The sequence below is a fragment of the Salmo salar genome, chromosome 14 (assembly GCF_965601325.2).
Source record: "Salmo salar chromosome 14, fSalSal1, whole genome shotgun sequence".
In the NCBI taxonomy this organism is placed as follows: Eukaryota; Metazoa; Chordata; class Actinopteri; order Salmoniformes; family Salmonidae; genus Salmo; species Salmo salar.
The window spans coordinates 39621067-39637952 of record NC_138304.1 but is presented as its reverse complement, the minus strand read 5'-3'; the positions used below and the strand labels follow the sequence as shown (position 1 = coordinate 39637952).

Sequence of the window (16886 nt, the reverse complement as noted above, 5' to 3'; positions counted from 1 at the left end):
TGGAGGAGTACATAGAGGAGTCTCTGGCCACTGGGGCCGTCTGTCAGTCTGCATCTCCTGCCGGCGCAGGGTTTTTCTTTGTGGAGAAGGACAAGACCCTGCGTTCGTGCATTGACTTCCGAGGACTTAATGACATTGCTGTCAATAATCGTTACCCCCCTACCTCTCCTCTCTTCGGCGTTTGAACCTCTCCAGGGGCCCACCATATTTCAAGTTGGACCTTCAAAATGCCTACCACCTGGTTTGGATAAGTGAGGGGGATGAGAGGAAGACAGTCTTACACAGCCAGTGGACATTATGAGTACCAGGTCATGCCATTCCAGGCTTTGGTCAATGATGTGTTTCGGGACATGCTAAACCGGTTTGTGTTCGTGTACCTTGATGACATCCTGTTTTTTTCCCAATCTTCACAAGAACATGTTCTTCATGTCACACAGGTCCTTCAGTGCCTCCTGGAGAACCAACTGTCCGTTAAAGCCGAGAAGTGGGAGTTCTACCGCTCTTCTATCACCTTTCTGGGATATGTTATTGCAGAGGGCAATGTTCAGATGGATCCTGGAAAGGTGAAAGCAGTGGTGGATTGGCCTCAACCAATGTCCAGGGTGCATTTGCAATGGTTTCTTGGTTTTGCAAACTTCTACCGCCGTTTCATTCAGGACTACAGCACCCTGGCGGCCCCCGTCTCGGCACTCACCTCTCTCAAGGTATCGTTCGAATGGTCTCCAGCTGTCGACAAAGCCTTTGTGGACCTGAAGCATCGGTTCACAACAGCACCCATCCTCATCCATCCGGACCCCTCGCGTCAATTTGTGGTGGAAGTGGATGCTTCGGATGTTGGAGTGGGGGCCATCTTGTCCCAGCGATCTTCCCAGGACCAGAAACTTCATCCCTGTGCCTTCCTGTCCCATCGTCTCAATCCTGCTGAAAGGAACTACGATGTTGGCAACCGAGAACTCCTGGCGGTGAAGATGGCGTTGGAAGAGTGGAGGCACTGGCTGGAAGGAGCAGAACAGCCATTCCTGGTCTGGACCGACCATAAAACCTGGAATATCTCTGTACAGCCAAGCACCTCAACTCCAGGCAGGCCTGGTGGGCCCTCCTGTTAACCAGATTTAACTTCACAATCTCTTACCACCCAGGGTCAAAGAATGTGAAGCCTGACGCCCTCTCCTGCCTATACAGTTTCTCTGCCACACCCTCGACCTCTGAAACCATTCTCCCTACCTCATGCCTTGCTGCCACTGTAGATTGGGGTATTGAGAGGCACAACGCTCCCAGCCTGTACCTGAAGGGGGCCCGGCTACCCGGCTATTTGTCCCTGATCCAGTCCGGTCCCGGGTCCTGGAATGGGCTCATTCCTCCAGGCTGACCTGTCATCCAGGGTCCCGTCATACCCTAGCCTTCCTTCGACAACGTTTCTTGTGGCCCACAATGGTCCCTGACATCTCTGCCTTCGTCACCGCATGCACTGTGTGTGCTCAAAACAAGACTCTATGACAAGCTCCTTCTGGCCTCCTGCAGCCACTACCGGTTCCTCATTGTCCCTGGTCTCATATATCTCTGGACTTTGTCTTTGGGGGGGGGGGGGGGGGGGGGGGTACTGTCACACCTTGATTTGTTTCACCTGTCCTCGTTATTGTCTCCACCCCTCCAGGTGTCACTTGTTTTCCCCAGTGTATTTATCCCTGTGTTTCCTGTCTCTCTTTGCCAGTTCGTCTTGTATGTCCTAGCGTACCAGTGTTTTTTCCTGTTTTCCTGCTTTGCCTTTTCTAGTCCTCCCGGTTTTGACCCTTGCCTTTCTGGACTCTGTAACCGCCTGCTTGACCATTCAACCAATTAGGCAACAATACACAGTGAAGTCTTGGTGATTGTCCACTGAATCCTTAAAGAGAAGACAACTTCAAGTATGCCACAATTGTAGATCACTCAGAAAGAACAACAGTACAGCACTTTATCCAGGCCAAGAGGTATTAAGAAGCTGGTCATTTTCTGGCCCTGTAGGCTAGAATTAGAATCCTGAACATAATGTGTGCTGCAATAGGGAGCCCGTCCAGGGTGCAAATCAGTGAAGGGGAATGTGAGAATGCAGGGATTCCAGCAGGGTGTGAGTTGAAGTAATCAAATCTGGAGCTGACAAGGGCTAGAATGTAAATGACATGTGATCATCTGGGATTATCTAACATCTGAGAATGGGCAGGCATTCCCTCTGATGAAGAGCATCTCCGTCTTGCTGATTATGTGCTGTCATCCAGGTGGAAATGTCATCCAGGTCACCTGCATATCTAATGTAGGAAAAGAGATAAGAGATAAGTTGAGTGTCCTGTGAATATGTATATGTACTGTACATGCGTGTGTATGTGTATATATATATATATCTTGGTATATATTTTTGTATTTTAATTTCATTTATTATTGTTATTATTGTATTTTGTGGTTGAGGGGTGGGGGAAGGTTGATGGGGATGGTGGAGGTGCACGATGGGACGGGGGATTGAGGAATGGGTAGAGAGAACAGTAGAGGGCTCTGAAAACATTAATTTCTGATAGACTAATACACTTGAAACAAATAGCCAAACCTAAAACTGCAGACATGATTAGTGCCTCCCCACGATCAAACCGACATAAAAAATAAAATGAAACGCAGCCTAACATGATCAGAAATCTCAACTAGCAAGCAAGTCACAGCAATGAAGAATTGACTGCGTACGCGAAGGGGGGGGAGAATTCTGTCAGGGGGGAGCTTTTCGGCACAACACCGGTCTCTCTATAAAAGTTGCTGGCCACACACCAGTACATGGATTTGAAAGTCAAACTATCACTTAAATAGCAGCCAGCCGTTGTCACTGTTGATATCCTATGACAGGTTGTGATTCGTTGAAGTTAACTAATAGAAAAATGATTTATTCCCATTTTCGTGATGGCAGCCTCCAGAAATCAACAGCTGTCATTCCAAAATATAGATAGAAGCCGTCAACAAATTCCCATCTAACCATGTAAAGGTTATTCCAAGTTTCCTTTGAATAGTGTTAGTTTAAACAGCGCTGTTCTATCAATGGAAGTGATGAACAAAAGTGTTGCATTACACTTACCTTGTTGGCGACCCATTTGAATCAAAATGCAACACTTCATAATTTAGCTAGCTGTCTCCTACAAATTGTCCTCTGCACATTATTCCCAGATATCGTGTGGTTCTTGAGCTGTACTAGCTTTAACAAATCAAATCAAAGTGTATTTGTCACGTGCGCCGAATACTACAGGTGTAGACCTTACAGTGAAATGCTTACTTACAGGCACTAAACAATAGTGCAAAAAGGTATTAGGTGAACAATAGGTAGGTAAAGAAATTAAACAGCAGTAAAAAGACAGGCTATATACAGTAGCGAGGCTATAAAAGTAGCGAGGCTACATACAGACACCGGTTAGTCAGGCTGATTGAGGTAGTATGTACATGTAGATATGGTTAAAGTGACTATGCATATATGATGAACAGCGAGTAGCAGCAGCGTAAAAAGAGGGGTTAAAAGGGCACACAATGCAAATAGTCCGGGTATCCATTTGATTACCTGTTGACGTGCAACCTCATCTCCCCCCCTCTTGCGCAATTGATGTCAACATGATAATTGATATGAGTGATTGACAAAACAGTGTTGCATTTCTCTTTTTGTTTTGATGACCCCCGTATCAAAATGCAACATTCCAGAATGTAGCTGACTGTGTTCTGCAGGTTGTCCTCTAACCAGTGATGTGAAACTATATCCAGTTTCCATGTGTTTTTTGTTATTGTTGTAGTTTCAACAGTGCGTATCCCTCCCTAATAACTGGACAAAACAACAGGGTTTTGGTGCGTGTGCCATTTATAAGATGCTCATCTAAAAAAATATATGTATGTGTCGATAGTGAATTCTATGTTTAGGTTTTCAATATATCACAAACTGTTTCTGCATATTGATTATTGATTTGGACACTTTAAAACTGTGTTTTGACATTGGGCTATTTATCAATATATCTTGTCAACAGGAAGTACCGACACCATCATTTTCAAGTTTCAAGTTTGATTTTCAAGTTTTAGGAATATAAATTGAACTTTCAACATTAATTTCCAATGCTATTCTACTTAATCAGGTCAAAACTGCTGAATGAGTCCAAAAACGTGCTGTGATTAATTTATTTTGATGATTTAACAGAAATCACCAAAACGGATTTGTCCTGCCTATTGTTAGTGATCATAGTTTGTCAGTGTCAAAGTAGCCTGTCATTTCGATCATGTGTACGGTAAAAAAAAAGGTAATGTTAAATGACGTAGAATTACATGAAATGCCTTTATAAAAGGTCACTTTTTTCCCAAACCCTTACTACAAAAACATTTCCCCATGTGTGCAACTTCTGCTCTACTCTATGCCACTACAAAATGTGATGATATGCATACAATGCTCTATTATAAAGGTAAAAAGAATTAGCGATTGTGTTCTGGTACTTCTGTGCCCCCTAGGTCACCTCCCGATTGACAAATTAAGCACTGACAACACCTGAGGTAAGAGAACAGAGGAGGGACAGAGAGGTAGAGGGATAGTGGGGAGGTAGGAGGGGCGCGGCACAAGCTTCCAGGGGGCAACATCCTACCCAAAACCCAGAGAGAGCAAGCATGCTACATTCAGACATCACTTAACTGGAGCGTGAGTTATACCACAGATAAACCGGTGGAGTTACCGGGAGACATAACGTTGTTTATTTTCAATCACACAGAAATAAACTCTCCTTGCTGCCATGGGGGATAGATGGATACAATTCCTCTCATCTCTATCGCTTCTCTTTCTCCTGGAATGGACGCAAATATCATCTTTCAACCTGGACACAGAAAACGTCCTGATAAAGAACGGAGAGCCCGGGAGCCTTTTCGGCTTCTCTCTCGCTATGCACCGGCAGTTAGATCCGGTGGATAAGATAATGTAAGTCTCCGTACTTTTAAAATAAATGTCAAAAATATATTTTGATTTGTTTTCCTTTGTTTTCCATTCCAGCTGTGGAACCAAACGTTTAACAGGTTACTGCTACTGTAGTCTACTTCACAGGGTCCAGGTTCTTTGCAAAAGTTTCTTGTCTCAACCTCATTCTTACCTTTAGTCAGGAAATATTTTAATGAGTTCACTCGAATTTAGTTGTCTAAATGTAGTTCAAGTTTCAGACTGGCATGTTTTTCTTACCGGTTCATTATTGGTGGGTTTTCACTGCCCTTTGCAGGTTCGTGCCTGTCTGTGAGCCCCTCCAATCTTACTGCAGTTCATGACTTAAAGGTAGACTCAGCGATATGACGTAGATGCAGAAAGTAAACAGAATAATGGGTCAATTTCCACAACAACTAAGGGCTTTGAAGTGGGAGGCTCAACTTGTCTGCTGTTTTGGTGCCCTGATGAAGACAGCTTGTCTGTCGAAAAGTTGGTTATTTGGTTATTAAATTATTGCATCTGAGCTCCTAGAGTGTGCGGCTCTCCTTTTCTTTTCCAAGTGTTCTAGTCCGCTAGGCAGCACCTCGCTATAAGAAGTGTGCGTTTCATTCGCCCTCAGATTGGTGCCCTGGCTACCACGCTGTGAACAGCGTGAAGCGAACCCGTGCACATGTGCAGATACTATGTGTGACTGTGAAGTCTTGCATCTCACTCATCATAATATGTCCTGGGCTGCTGCTCATTTTTTTTTTTTTACTTAACTAGGCAAGTCAGTTAAGAACAAATTGTTATTTATAATGACTGCCTACCTCAGCCAAACCCTAACCCAGACCACGCTGGGCCAATTGAGCGCTGCACTATGGGACTCCCAATCACAGCCGGTTGTGATACAGCCTGGAATTGAACCAGGGCATGTAGTAATGCCTCTAGCACTGAGATGCAGTGCCTTAGACTGCTGCGCCACTCGGGAGCCAACTTCATGGCAATGTCATTTGGTGAAGTCTACCTTTACACCTAAAAAGTTACCTGATTCCAAAGTGACATATTCCTCTGCTCTACAGAGATTTATAAACTGGGTGGTTCGAGCCCTGAATGCTGATTGGCTGACAGCCATGGTATATCAGACCGTATACCACGGGTTTGACAAAATCTGCTCTAATTACGTTGATAACCAGTTTATAATAGCAATAAGGCACCTCGGGGGTTTGTGATAATGGTGATATCACAAACGTTGCATCGTGCTTAAGAACAGCCCTTAGCCGTGGTATTTTGACCATATAAAACAAACGCTTGGGCCTTATTGCTTAATTCTACTAGCTCCGGATAGAAATGGCCCTTTGGGAGTTTCACTTAGCCACAGATCAGGGTACTTTATTTATGGAGGTACTCAACATCATATTATTATTTTTGTCCCTTCATGCGCACCATATGCTGTGTTTCTTCACTCCTCAAAGTAGAGTAAAGTGAACCTGTAGATACAGAGCTTGCCGTTGTCATTTGGGTCACATAAGGTAGGCTAAGGCAGCCTGGCCTCAGAGCCATACAAAACATGCTTTAAGTATTTTCTGAGCACCTCCAAGACATATGATACAGTACTTACTAATGGTCTAGTTACTTTAGACAGAAATTAAATTAGACAGGTTGGTCGGGGAGGATGGCTGGGGACAGCTGTAGTATTTTATATAACCCAACCCCTAATCCTTATTCTAAACTTAACCCAATTCACCTAGCTAACCTGCTACGTAAGTTCCCCTAACCGCCAACGTAAATTCTCCCCGTAATTCTCCTTTGTTGATACAGCGCAACAAGCAACCCGGTCTCAGTGAAAGATGTACAATACTATACGTCCACCAAGATGTATCATAAGTTATGTCATCCAATTCATATGCTATTGTACGACTGGGTAAGATGCACGAAACTATACGTCCAATAATTTGTATGATATTGTACGACCGCTATTCCATTCATAATGTAACATAACGTAATGTAATATATCATACTGAATGAGAGTCACAGATTTACATACAGAATAATACAAATTGCCCTGAGACCACGTTGGCCAAGGGGGTGGCAGCAGCACCAGCAGCAGGGACTGTGTCATTTGTATCAGTCAGGGTCACAGTGGTGTTATGTTTAAACCATACACATACAGTACATTATTGTCAAAAACCTGTTTCGAGCTAAGGCTTTATATTTTTTCCAGACAGTCTAATTGATGTGAAAGAACACTTATTTTGTCCCAGTAAAAGTGTGCGTGTGCGCGTGTGTGTGTGTGTGAGAGAGAAATAAAAGTAGTGGTAACATTAATCTTGTGCCTAATTGAACCCTGCTCCTTCACAGTTAGCACAGTAGGAATGACTTAGCTGTTAACTATTCACTTAGGATCAGCTGTCTGCTCCGCAGACCCATTCTATACCATAATGTTATCCATGACTATACTGTTATGGACAAAGCGTCATTGGAATGAATTTGCCTTTAGAATAAATTCTCCCCTTTTAACTAGGCCTGGAAGTCCGGTCTGTAACTTTCTGTAATGAGGAGCATTCTTAGTTCTGGCCTAAAATGTTATAAGTCAGGTCTATAACTTTCTGTAATGAGGAGCATTCTAAGTTCTGGCCTGAAATGTTATAAGTCAGGTCTTTCACTTTCTGTAATGAGGAGCATTACAGAATGGCACCACTCGGGAGGCCGCCAACTATGTTTTTTACCTACTGTCCCCATTTACGCTAATGTTAAATGTATCACATTTACTACCAACCGAGTCCCAATGGCCACTACAGCGACATGTTTCTTTTCTTCACCCCAAAACCTTTTTTGTTGTTGTTGTTGCTGGGTCTTAGGAGGCTATAGATCTCCATATGGGTCATGATTGGCTGCCAAACTCTCTGCCCCACAGCTGACACACACACACACACACACACACACACACACACACACACACACACACACACACACACACACACACACACACACACACACACACACACACACACACACACACACACACACACACACACACACCTTTCGTTTCCTGGTCCAATGCTCTAACCGCTAGGCTACCTGTTGCCCTATAGTGTTTCCAGAGGCTACACTTCTTAGCTGCCTGCCTCAGGAGATCAGTATTACAGAAATTACTGTTTGTCCCGCTGGGGATGTGCTTTTTTAAATATTTGATTTATTTAACCTTTATTTACAGTTTTTTACAGTCACTTTGGCACTAATTCCGGAACCTTCTAGACACAAAACTCACAACCAATGATCAAAATGCAATTTTTTCAAAACTCTAACACTTTTTCCAATTGCTTGCATACAATACACATAAAGCTAAGATCATTTGTTCATTGAACTAAAATCATCTGTTCAAAATGACACAACTTAACATCAAAGTATTACCATTTCAAAATGCAATTCACACATTACATCTGAGATGACTGTCTATTCATTTCATTACAATGATCTAACTATCAATTGGTACAACTGCTCAAAATGATGAGTAACTGTTGCATTACACTTAATGCATAGTTTTATGGAAACTGACGAACAATATTCCAGATCATGAAAGTTTCAGGATAGCGAGATCCATTGACACTAATTACCGTGGAACATGAACCAATTGGACTACATTATCTATGGATGTAATATTTCATCATCATTCTTTATCAGACACTGTTTCTATGGTCCCTGTACCACTTTTCCAGACCATGTTTTCAGATTTGACATTACTGTACACTTTATTAGGTACACCTATCTAGTACTGGGTAGGACCCCCTTTTGCCTCCAAAACAGCCTGAATTATTCATGGTGTTGTACGTTAAGAGATGCCATTCTGCACACCACTGTTTTAAACAGCTGTTATTTGAGCATTTGTGGCCTTTCTGTTAGCTTGAACGAGTCTGGACATTCTCCTCTGACCTCTCTCATTAACAAGGTGTTTTTGCCCACAGAAATGCCGCTCACTGAATGTGTTTTGTTTATCGCACCATTCTCTGTAAACTCTAGAGACTGTAGTGCGTAAAAATCCCAGGAAGGCAGCTGTTTCTGAGATGCTGGAATCACCATGTGTGGCATCAACAATCATACCACGGTCAAAGTTGCTTAGATTATTCATCTTGCCTGTTGTAATGTTTGGTGGAACAACATCTAAAGCTCTCTACTCTATATACTCTATATATTGAGTTGCAGGCAGCCACATGATTCGCTGTTCGAATGTAACCTTCCTTGATGAGCTAAGTCAGGTCTGTAGAGCTGATGACGTGACCTATGTCATTGTGTGCGATAATGTCAAGTTCCACCATGCTCAAATGGTGTAAGCATGGTTTCAGGCCCATCCACAATTTACCACATTTACATTTACATTTAAGTCATTTAGCAGACGCTCTTATCCAGAGCGACTTACAAATTGGTGCATTCACCTTATAATGTCCAGTGGAACAACCACTTTACAATAGTGCATCTAAATCTTTTAAGGGGGGGTTAGAAGGATTACTTTATCCTATCCCAGGTATTCCTTAAAGAGGTGGGGTTTCAGGTGTCTCCGGAAGGTGGTGATTGACTCCGCTGTCCTGGCGTCGTGAGGGAGCTTGTTCCACCATTGGGGTGCCAGAGCAGCGAACAGTTTTGACTGGGCTGAGCGGGAACTGTGCTTCCTCAGAGGTAGGGAGGCGAGCAGGCCAGAGGTGGATGAACGCAGTGCCCTTGTTTGGGTGTAGGGCCTGATCAGAGCCTGAAGGTACGGAGGTGCCGTTCCCCTCACAGCTCCGTAGGCAAGCACCATGGTACCCGGTACTTACCACCATACTCTCCTTTCCTTAACCCGATTGAGGAATTTTTCTCATACCTCATGGAGGTATGAGGTATATGATAGGCACCCTCACGAACAAGCCACCCTTCTCCAGGCCATGGATGACGCATGCAATGACAACACAGCAGACCAGTGTCAGCCTGGATTCACCATGCAATGACAACACAGCAGACCAGTGTCAGGCCTGGATTCACCATGCAATGACAACACAGCAGACCAGTGTCAGCCTGGATTCACCATGCAATGACAACACAGCAGACCAGTGTCAGGCCTGGATTCACCATGCAATGACAACACAGCAGACCAGTGTCAGCCTGGATTCACCATGCAATGACAACACGGCAGACCAGTGTCAGCCTGGATTCACCATGCAATGACAACACAGCAGACCAGTGTCAGGCCTGGATTCACCATGCCCGAAGATTATTCCCCAGATGTTTGGCTAATGAAAACATCCATTGTGATGTGGATGAGAACCTGTGGCCAAATCCACAAGACAGAGTTGATGGAAATATAGAAGTACAGTAATCAATCCTTTGTTTTGCTTTTTACAGTAAGCCAGGTGAGGAACACTGCAGTTGACCTTTAACGTTTTTTTCTTTTTTTTTTAGCTAATCATTTTAGCTTTGATTCAAAGAAACCTATATTGTGATTTTATTGTATTTCATCAATACATGTCATATTTTGTTCAATGATTCCACTGTATCTGTAGTATTCTCTCTACTAGTCCTTTTACAGTGATGTATTTACGTGTAGTAGCATAATGAAACATGTATCACATATTTTATGATTGTACGAATAACTACACAGTGATACTATCGGTATCTTGTGTGTGGGTGATCTAAATGAATGTTCCTATGGTATTTCATGATAAATGAGTTATTTGAACCAATGATTCTGCAAGTGCAAGGTTTCTTTAAAGATATGAATGCACAATGCAATGTTTTGAACATTGGACAGCCTGTGTTACAAGTGATGACCGTTTTGTGTTTGGAGTTTTGAAAAATGACCACAAGGTTCTGAAATTAGTGCTAAAGTGATTGTAACTAGGCAAGTCAGTTAAGGTGTGTGTTCCCTGGAAGTGTTTCCTGCATCCAGGGTGTATGTGAAACGTGAATCATACACCTGTGCCACGCCCTACTGGCATGCCAAGATCCGCCAACCTGACTCATTTACAATCCCATGCCCTACAGGTGTGTGTTTGCGTAAGTGTGTTTTAGATACCTGCAGGCAAGGGAGGAACTGGCTTGCAAGGTGTGTGTGTCTCATGTACATGCTGATGTGTGAGGGATCTGGAGCGCATGTGTATATGTTACGTTCCAAAGTCGGTCAGAACTGCAGAGAGTTGGCTCTGCTCTATGTATGAGAGAGAGAGAGAGTTACTGAAAGAATGAGAGAGAGTTACTGAAAGAATGAGAGTGAGAGAGAGAGAGTTACTGAAAGAATGAGAGAGTTACTGAAAGAACGAGAGAGTTACTGAAAGAATGAGAGTTACTGAAAGAACTAGAGAGAGTTACTGAAAGAATGAGAGAGAGTTACTGAAAGAATGAGAGAGAGTTACTGAAAGAATGAGAGAGAGAGAGAGAGAGAGGGGAGGTGAGTGAAAGCATATGACAAAGAGACTGAGAGATTGTATGTGTGTGTGTTATATATGTGTGTGTGTGTGTGTGTGTGTGTGTGTGTGTGTGTGCGTGTGCGTGTGTGTGTGTGAGAGAGAATCTATTCCACCATGTTCTACAGACAGAGGTCTAGTGTGTAGAGCTGTGAGGTTCCTATGTCCAGCACTCTTTGATCTCTCAGATCCTAGATACTGTAGATATGTTTTAGCAGTAGAGTTAGAGTTCAAAGGTTAGTTCAGAGTCATGGCGCTAGCTGAATGTCTCTATATGTTTACTATGATAAATACACACCTTCTACCCCAACCACACCTCTCCCTGCCTCTGCCCCTCTTTCTCCTCTGCAGGCTGATCCTGGTTAGCCAACATCAAAGGAGTGGAAGAGGGATGTCTGAAGGAATGCTAAGGACATAAATAACCTTTACAACTGGGCACCAAACACACACACAGTCTGTCAGTCTCCCATAGACAGACCTGGGCTGTTTAAACTAGGTACCAAATGGAAGAAAATTAACTGAAACATTGAGGGACTACCTGAACTTGTCCAATAAGAAACACTTATTTTATTATTTTATGCACATTGTTATGCTACGGTGTACAGTAATGAATATAACCCTGGGTTCCTATCAGTCCTGACAACAGACCATAGGGTTGGAGCGTAGAGAACTTGGCACTAAGAAGGCATAGTTCAGGATTTCATAGATCAGGATTTCATAGTTCAGGATTTCATGAGGGTTCTGTAAAGTGTTCTGGAATCCATTTGGAACTGAAATGTGCTGACAGTTCTGTTGATGTTTATCCAATGTTGCTTAATAACAAGCTGCGGTGGTGCATAAAGGCAGTGAGCTGTTTATCAGTAGAATACACACACTCCCTGTCTCCCTCTCTCACTCCCTGTCTCCCTGTCTCCCTCTCCCTGTCTCCCTCTCACACTCCCTGTCTCCCTCTCACACTCCTTGTCTCCCTCTCACACTCCCTGTCTCCCTCTCACACTCCCTGTCTCCCTCTCTCACACTCCCTGTCTCCCTCTCTCACACTCCCTGTCTCCCTCTCTCACACTCCCTGTCTCCCTCTCTCACACTCCCTGTCTCCCTCTCTCACTCCCTGTCTCCGTCTCACACTCCCTGTCTCCCTCTCTCACTCCCTGTCTCCCTCTCACACTCCCTGTTTCCCTCTCTCACACTCCCTGTCTCCCTCTCTCACACTCCCTGTCTCCCTCTCTCACACTCCCTGTCTCCCTCTCTCACACTCCCTGTCTCCGTCTCACACTCCCTGTCTCCCTCTCTCACTCCCTGTCTCCGTCTCACACTCCCTGTCTCCCTCTCTCACTCCCTGTCTCCCTCTCACACTCCCTGTTTCCCTCTCTCACACTCCCTGTTTCCCTCTTTCACACTCCCTGTCTCCCTCTCACGTTCCCTGTCTCCCTCTCTCACTCCCTGTCTCCATCTCTCACACTCCCTGTCTCCCTCTCTCACATTCCCTGTCTCCCTCTCTCACACTCCCTGTCTCCGTCTCACACTCCCTGTCTCCCTCTCTCACTCCCTGTCTCCCTCTCACACTCCCTGTCTCCCTCTCTCACACTCCCTGTCTCCGTCTCCCTCTCCCTGTCTCCCTCTCACCATCTCTCACTCCCTGTCTCCATCTCTCACTCCCTGTCTCCATCTCTCACACTCCCTGTCTCCATCTCTCTCACTCCCTGTCTCCCTCTCTCACTCCCTGTCTCCCTCTCTCACTCACTCCCTGTCTCCCTCTCTCACTCACTCCCTGTCTCCATCTCTCACACTCCCTGTCTCCATCTCTCACACCCTGTCTCCCTCTCTCACTCCCTGTCTCCCTCTCTCACTCCCTGTCTCCCTCTCTCACTCCCTGTCTCCATCTCTCACACTCCCTGTCTCCATCTCTCACACTCCCTGTCTCCATCTCTCACACTCCTTGTCTCCATCTCTCACACTCCTTGTCTCCCTCTCACACTCCTTGTCTCCCTCTCACACTCCTTGTCTCCCTCTCACACTCCTTGTCTCCCTCTCTCACTCCCTGTCTCCCTCTCTCACTCCCTGTCTCCCTCTCTCACTCCCTGTCTCCCTCTCACATTCCCTGTCTCCCTCTCTCACTCCCTGTCTCCCTCTCACATTCCCTGTCTCCCTCTGACACTCCCTGTCTCCATCTCTCACACTCCCTGTTTCCCTCTCTCACACTCCCTGTGTTTTAATGACCAGTGGCAGGCTACTGGGTAATGGGTAAATGAACAGTTGAGACCATGTACAAATAAAATATTGTTTCATATACTGTGTAAGTGGGTAATTGCATTCTAGTTATGTACTGTATATAGTTATACAGTATCACCATGATGTACGGTTTTGGTGTTTCCTGTTGACTGTCCCTTTAATCTTACTAGACCTCTGTAGTCTAAGGAGAATGTACCAGTTTCTGCTCTCCACTGATTCAGGATCAGATATTTTGTCATCTCCTGTTTTAGGTTTTAAGGAGGGTTTTCTGATCATAGACTACAGTAGGGGCATGACTTAGGCGATACCTCTTCTTTCCGCCTATTCTCCTGACTTCCTGTTAATGTATGTTCACGTGCGTGTGTCAGTGGAGGCTGCTGAGGGGAGGACATAATAATGTCTGGAACAGAGCGAATGGAATGGCATCAAACACCTGGAAACCCTGTGTTGATGTATTTGATACCATTCCACTCATTCCGCTCCAGCCATTACCACGAGCCCGTCCTCCCCAGTTAAGGGCACCAACCTCCTGTGGCGTGTACATGTATGTATGGCAGGGGGCAACACGAAGGATCCTCATTGTTCGGAGATCAGTGTGAAAGCAGTCATTTGATTACCTGGGCTCAGGTAATCACCCAGGCACAGACATACTCACACACAGACACACACCCTGCCTAGTTACGTAAACTGTTGAGTTGAGTTTTGGCCACATTAGATTTTCTTTTAGACTATTCAGCGAAATGTCCCAAAAAATATAAGAAATTATGTGGTGTAACAGCAACTTTATACTATACTAACACTAATGAATCAGTATGTGAACTTTATACTATACTAACACTAATGAATCAGTATGTGAACTTTATTCTATTCTAACACTAATGAATCAGTATGTGAACGTTATACTATACTAACACTAATGAATCAGTATGTGAACGTTTGTCACGCCCTGACCAGGTGAACTCGGGTATTTTGGTCAAGGTGTGTCATGTTGGGTATTTTTCCTTGGTTTGTTTTCTATGTTTGCGTTATAGCCTTGTGTTAGCTCTATGTGGGTTATTTCTATGTTGGGTTCTGTCGATTCCCAATCAGAGACAGCTGTCGCTAGTTGTAATGAATCAGTATGTGAACGTTATACTATACTAACACTAATGAATCAGTATGTGAACGTTATACTATACTAACACTAATGAATCAGTATGTGAACGTTATACTATACTAACACTAATGAATCAGTATGTGAACTTTATACTATACTAACACTAATGAATCAGTATGTGAACGTTATACTATACTAACACTAATGAATCAGTATGTGAACTTTACTAAAGGAGCACCATTGTGAGAAGTGGCAGAGCGATGCTCCATGCCCTCCAGACCCACAGTGCACCTACCCAACTCTTTTTGCCTTACACAAAATTTGGTGATGCAGAAACGAGAGACCTTTTTATGAAAATCTGGGAATATTTTGCCATGTAAATATTTCTGGTTGATCTCAGGGAATGTAAAACAGTTAGGAAGGGAAACTGTTAAAACAGTTTCAGTAAAGTAGCAGCAAATATGTTGAATGAGCAACTGATAAACATAGACGCTTCAGACTTTTGACGACATTACCTAATATCTTACATCTTCATCAGAACGACACATTTCACTTCACCTATCTGGTGATAATAACAAATAAAACATGTAAACACACTTTTTGTAAGTAGGTAGGCCTACTGTCCTCTTCAAGTTAAGCTGGAACAAAGACTATGGATATTCTGACAAGATAAATGTCTCTCCACCCTATCAATGTACCCTGAGCTACATATGGCTATAGCGGTCCGATAATACAGGACTAGTAAAGGCCCAGTGCACTACTTTTGTGAAAAAACATTTTCGGACAAAAAATGTTTTGTCGGCGCTACAGACGGCTATATCAGTCCGTTAATACAGGACTAGTAAAAACCCCTTCGCACTACCTTTTGTAAAAAAAACAAGAAAAATAATGAGATAAAAAATATGTTTATTACTATAAAAACATTTATTCTGATTTTTCAGGGGGTGCAGCACCCTCAGCACCCTCAGCACCCCTACATTCCGCTGCTATGTCCTCTAGTCTGTGGTTCCAAAAAATAAACCCTGTGTGTGTGTGTGTGTGTGTGTGTGTGTGTGTGTGTGTGTGTGTGTGTGTGTGTGTGTGTGTGTGTGTGTGTGTGTGTGTGTGTGTGTGTGTGTGTGTGTGTGTGTGTGTGTGTGTGTGTGTGTGTAAACTGGAGGTCAGACAAGGACATGGAGCGCTATTTTAGATGTGTGTCTGTGTCTATCATCCATGTTGTAATATTGCTGGTTGGTGCTATGTGGGCCAAACTTCTGTTTGTGTTTGTGTGTGTGTCTGTGTGTCTCATGTGTGCGTGTTTGTTTCCTGTATCCAAACATGGCGTTGTGGTGTTTGTTACAGGTTGCTGGTTGGTGCTCCAAGGGCCAAAGCTCTGAAAGGTCAGAAGTCAAAGGTCACAGGAGGACTCTACAACTGTGACACCACTTCCTCCAGCTGTAACCGCGTGGAGTTTGACAACAATGGTGAGCTCACCTCTGAACACATGAACACACACTTCTTTTCTGTCTTCATCTGTCTGCGCAGATCCTTCCAAGGAAATCGTCTGTTGGCAGAATCATTTAATTAAGATTTTATGATGATTTTGTGTGTGTAGAGAACCTGAATACTGAGAGCAAGGAGAACCAGTGGATGGGTGTAACAGTGAACAGCCAGGGACCAGGAGGAAAGATTGTGGTAAGTATGTGCGCACTTTCAAACTGATTGGCCATTGACTTGACTGACAGCTCCATTAACCAATCCCTCTCCTCTCTCTCTCCAGACGTGTGCCCACCGCTACCAGCTGCGTCTGTTTGTGAACACGCCCCAGGAGTCTCGTGATATCACAGGAAGGTGTTACGTGCTGAGCCAGGACCTGACAATCAATGCCCGGTCTGATGAGGACGGAGGGAACTGGAGGTTCTGTGAGGGGCGGGCACGCGGGCATGAGAGGTTTGGCTCATGCCAACAGGGTCTGTCTGCCACCTTCACTAGGGACTATGAATACCTCGTGTTTGGAGCTCCTGGAGCATATGACTGGAAAGGTAGGGGTGTGGAGTGTGACTGTGTATTCCTGGATTCAAAACCCTAGACAAGATCAGATAGCTTTCAGGGTTTCAAGTTGCATTTGTCACATGCACAAGTAAAGTGAAATTCTTAACTTGCAAACCCTACCCAACAGCGCAGTATTCACAGGCATGTCACCCTTGATACAAGTCAGTATTGGACG

General features: G+C 44.2%; 1 protein-coding gene across 1 annotated transcript in view; it reads left to right on the top strand.

Annotated features, from left to right (window-relative positions):
• Window positions 1-4625: 4625 nt before the first annotated feature.
• LOC106569499 (integrin alpha-6) overlaps window positions 4626-16886 on the top strand; it is a 36303-nt gene continuing 24042 nt past the window's right edge. The window contains exons 1-4 of the mRNA XM_045694314.2: window positions 4626-4945; window positions 16022-16143; window positions 16275-16354; window positions 16440-16701. Coding sequence (XP_045550270.2) covers window positions 4764-4945; window positions 16022-16143; window positions 16275-16354; window positions 16440-16701 — 646 coding nt within the window. The 5' untranslated portion in view covers window positions 4626-4763. The remainder of the gene's footprint in view (window positions 4946-16021; window positions 16144-16274; window positions 16355-16439; window positions 16702-16886) is intronic.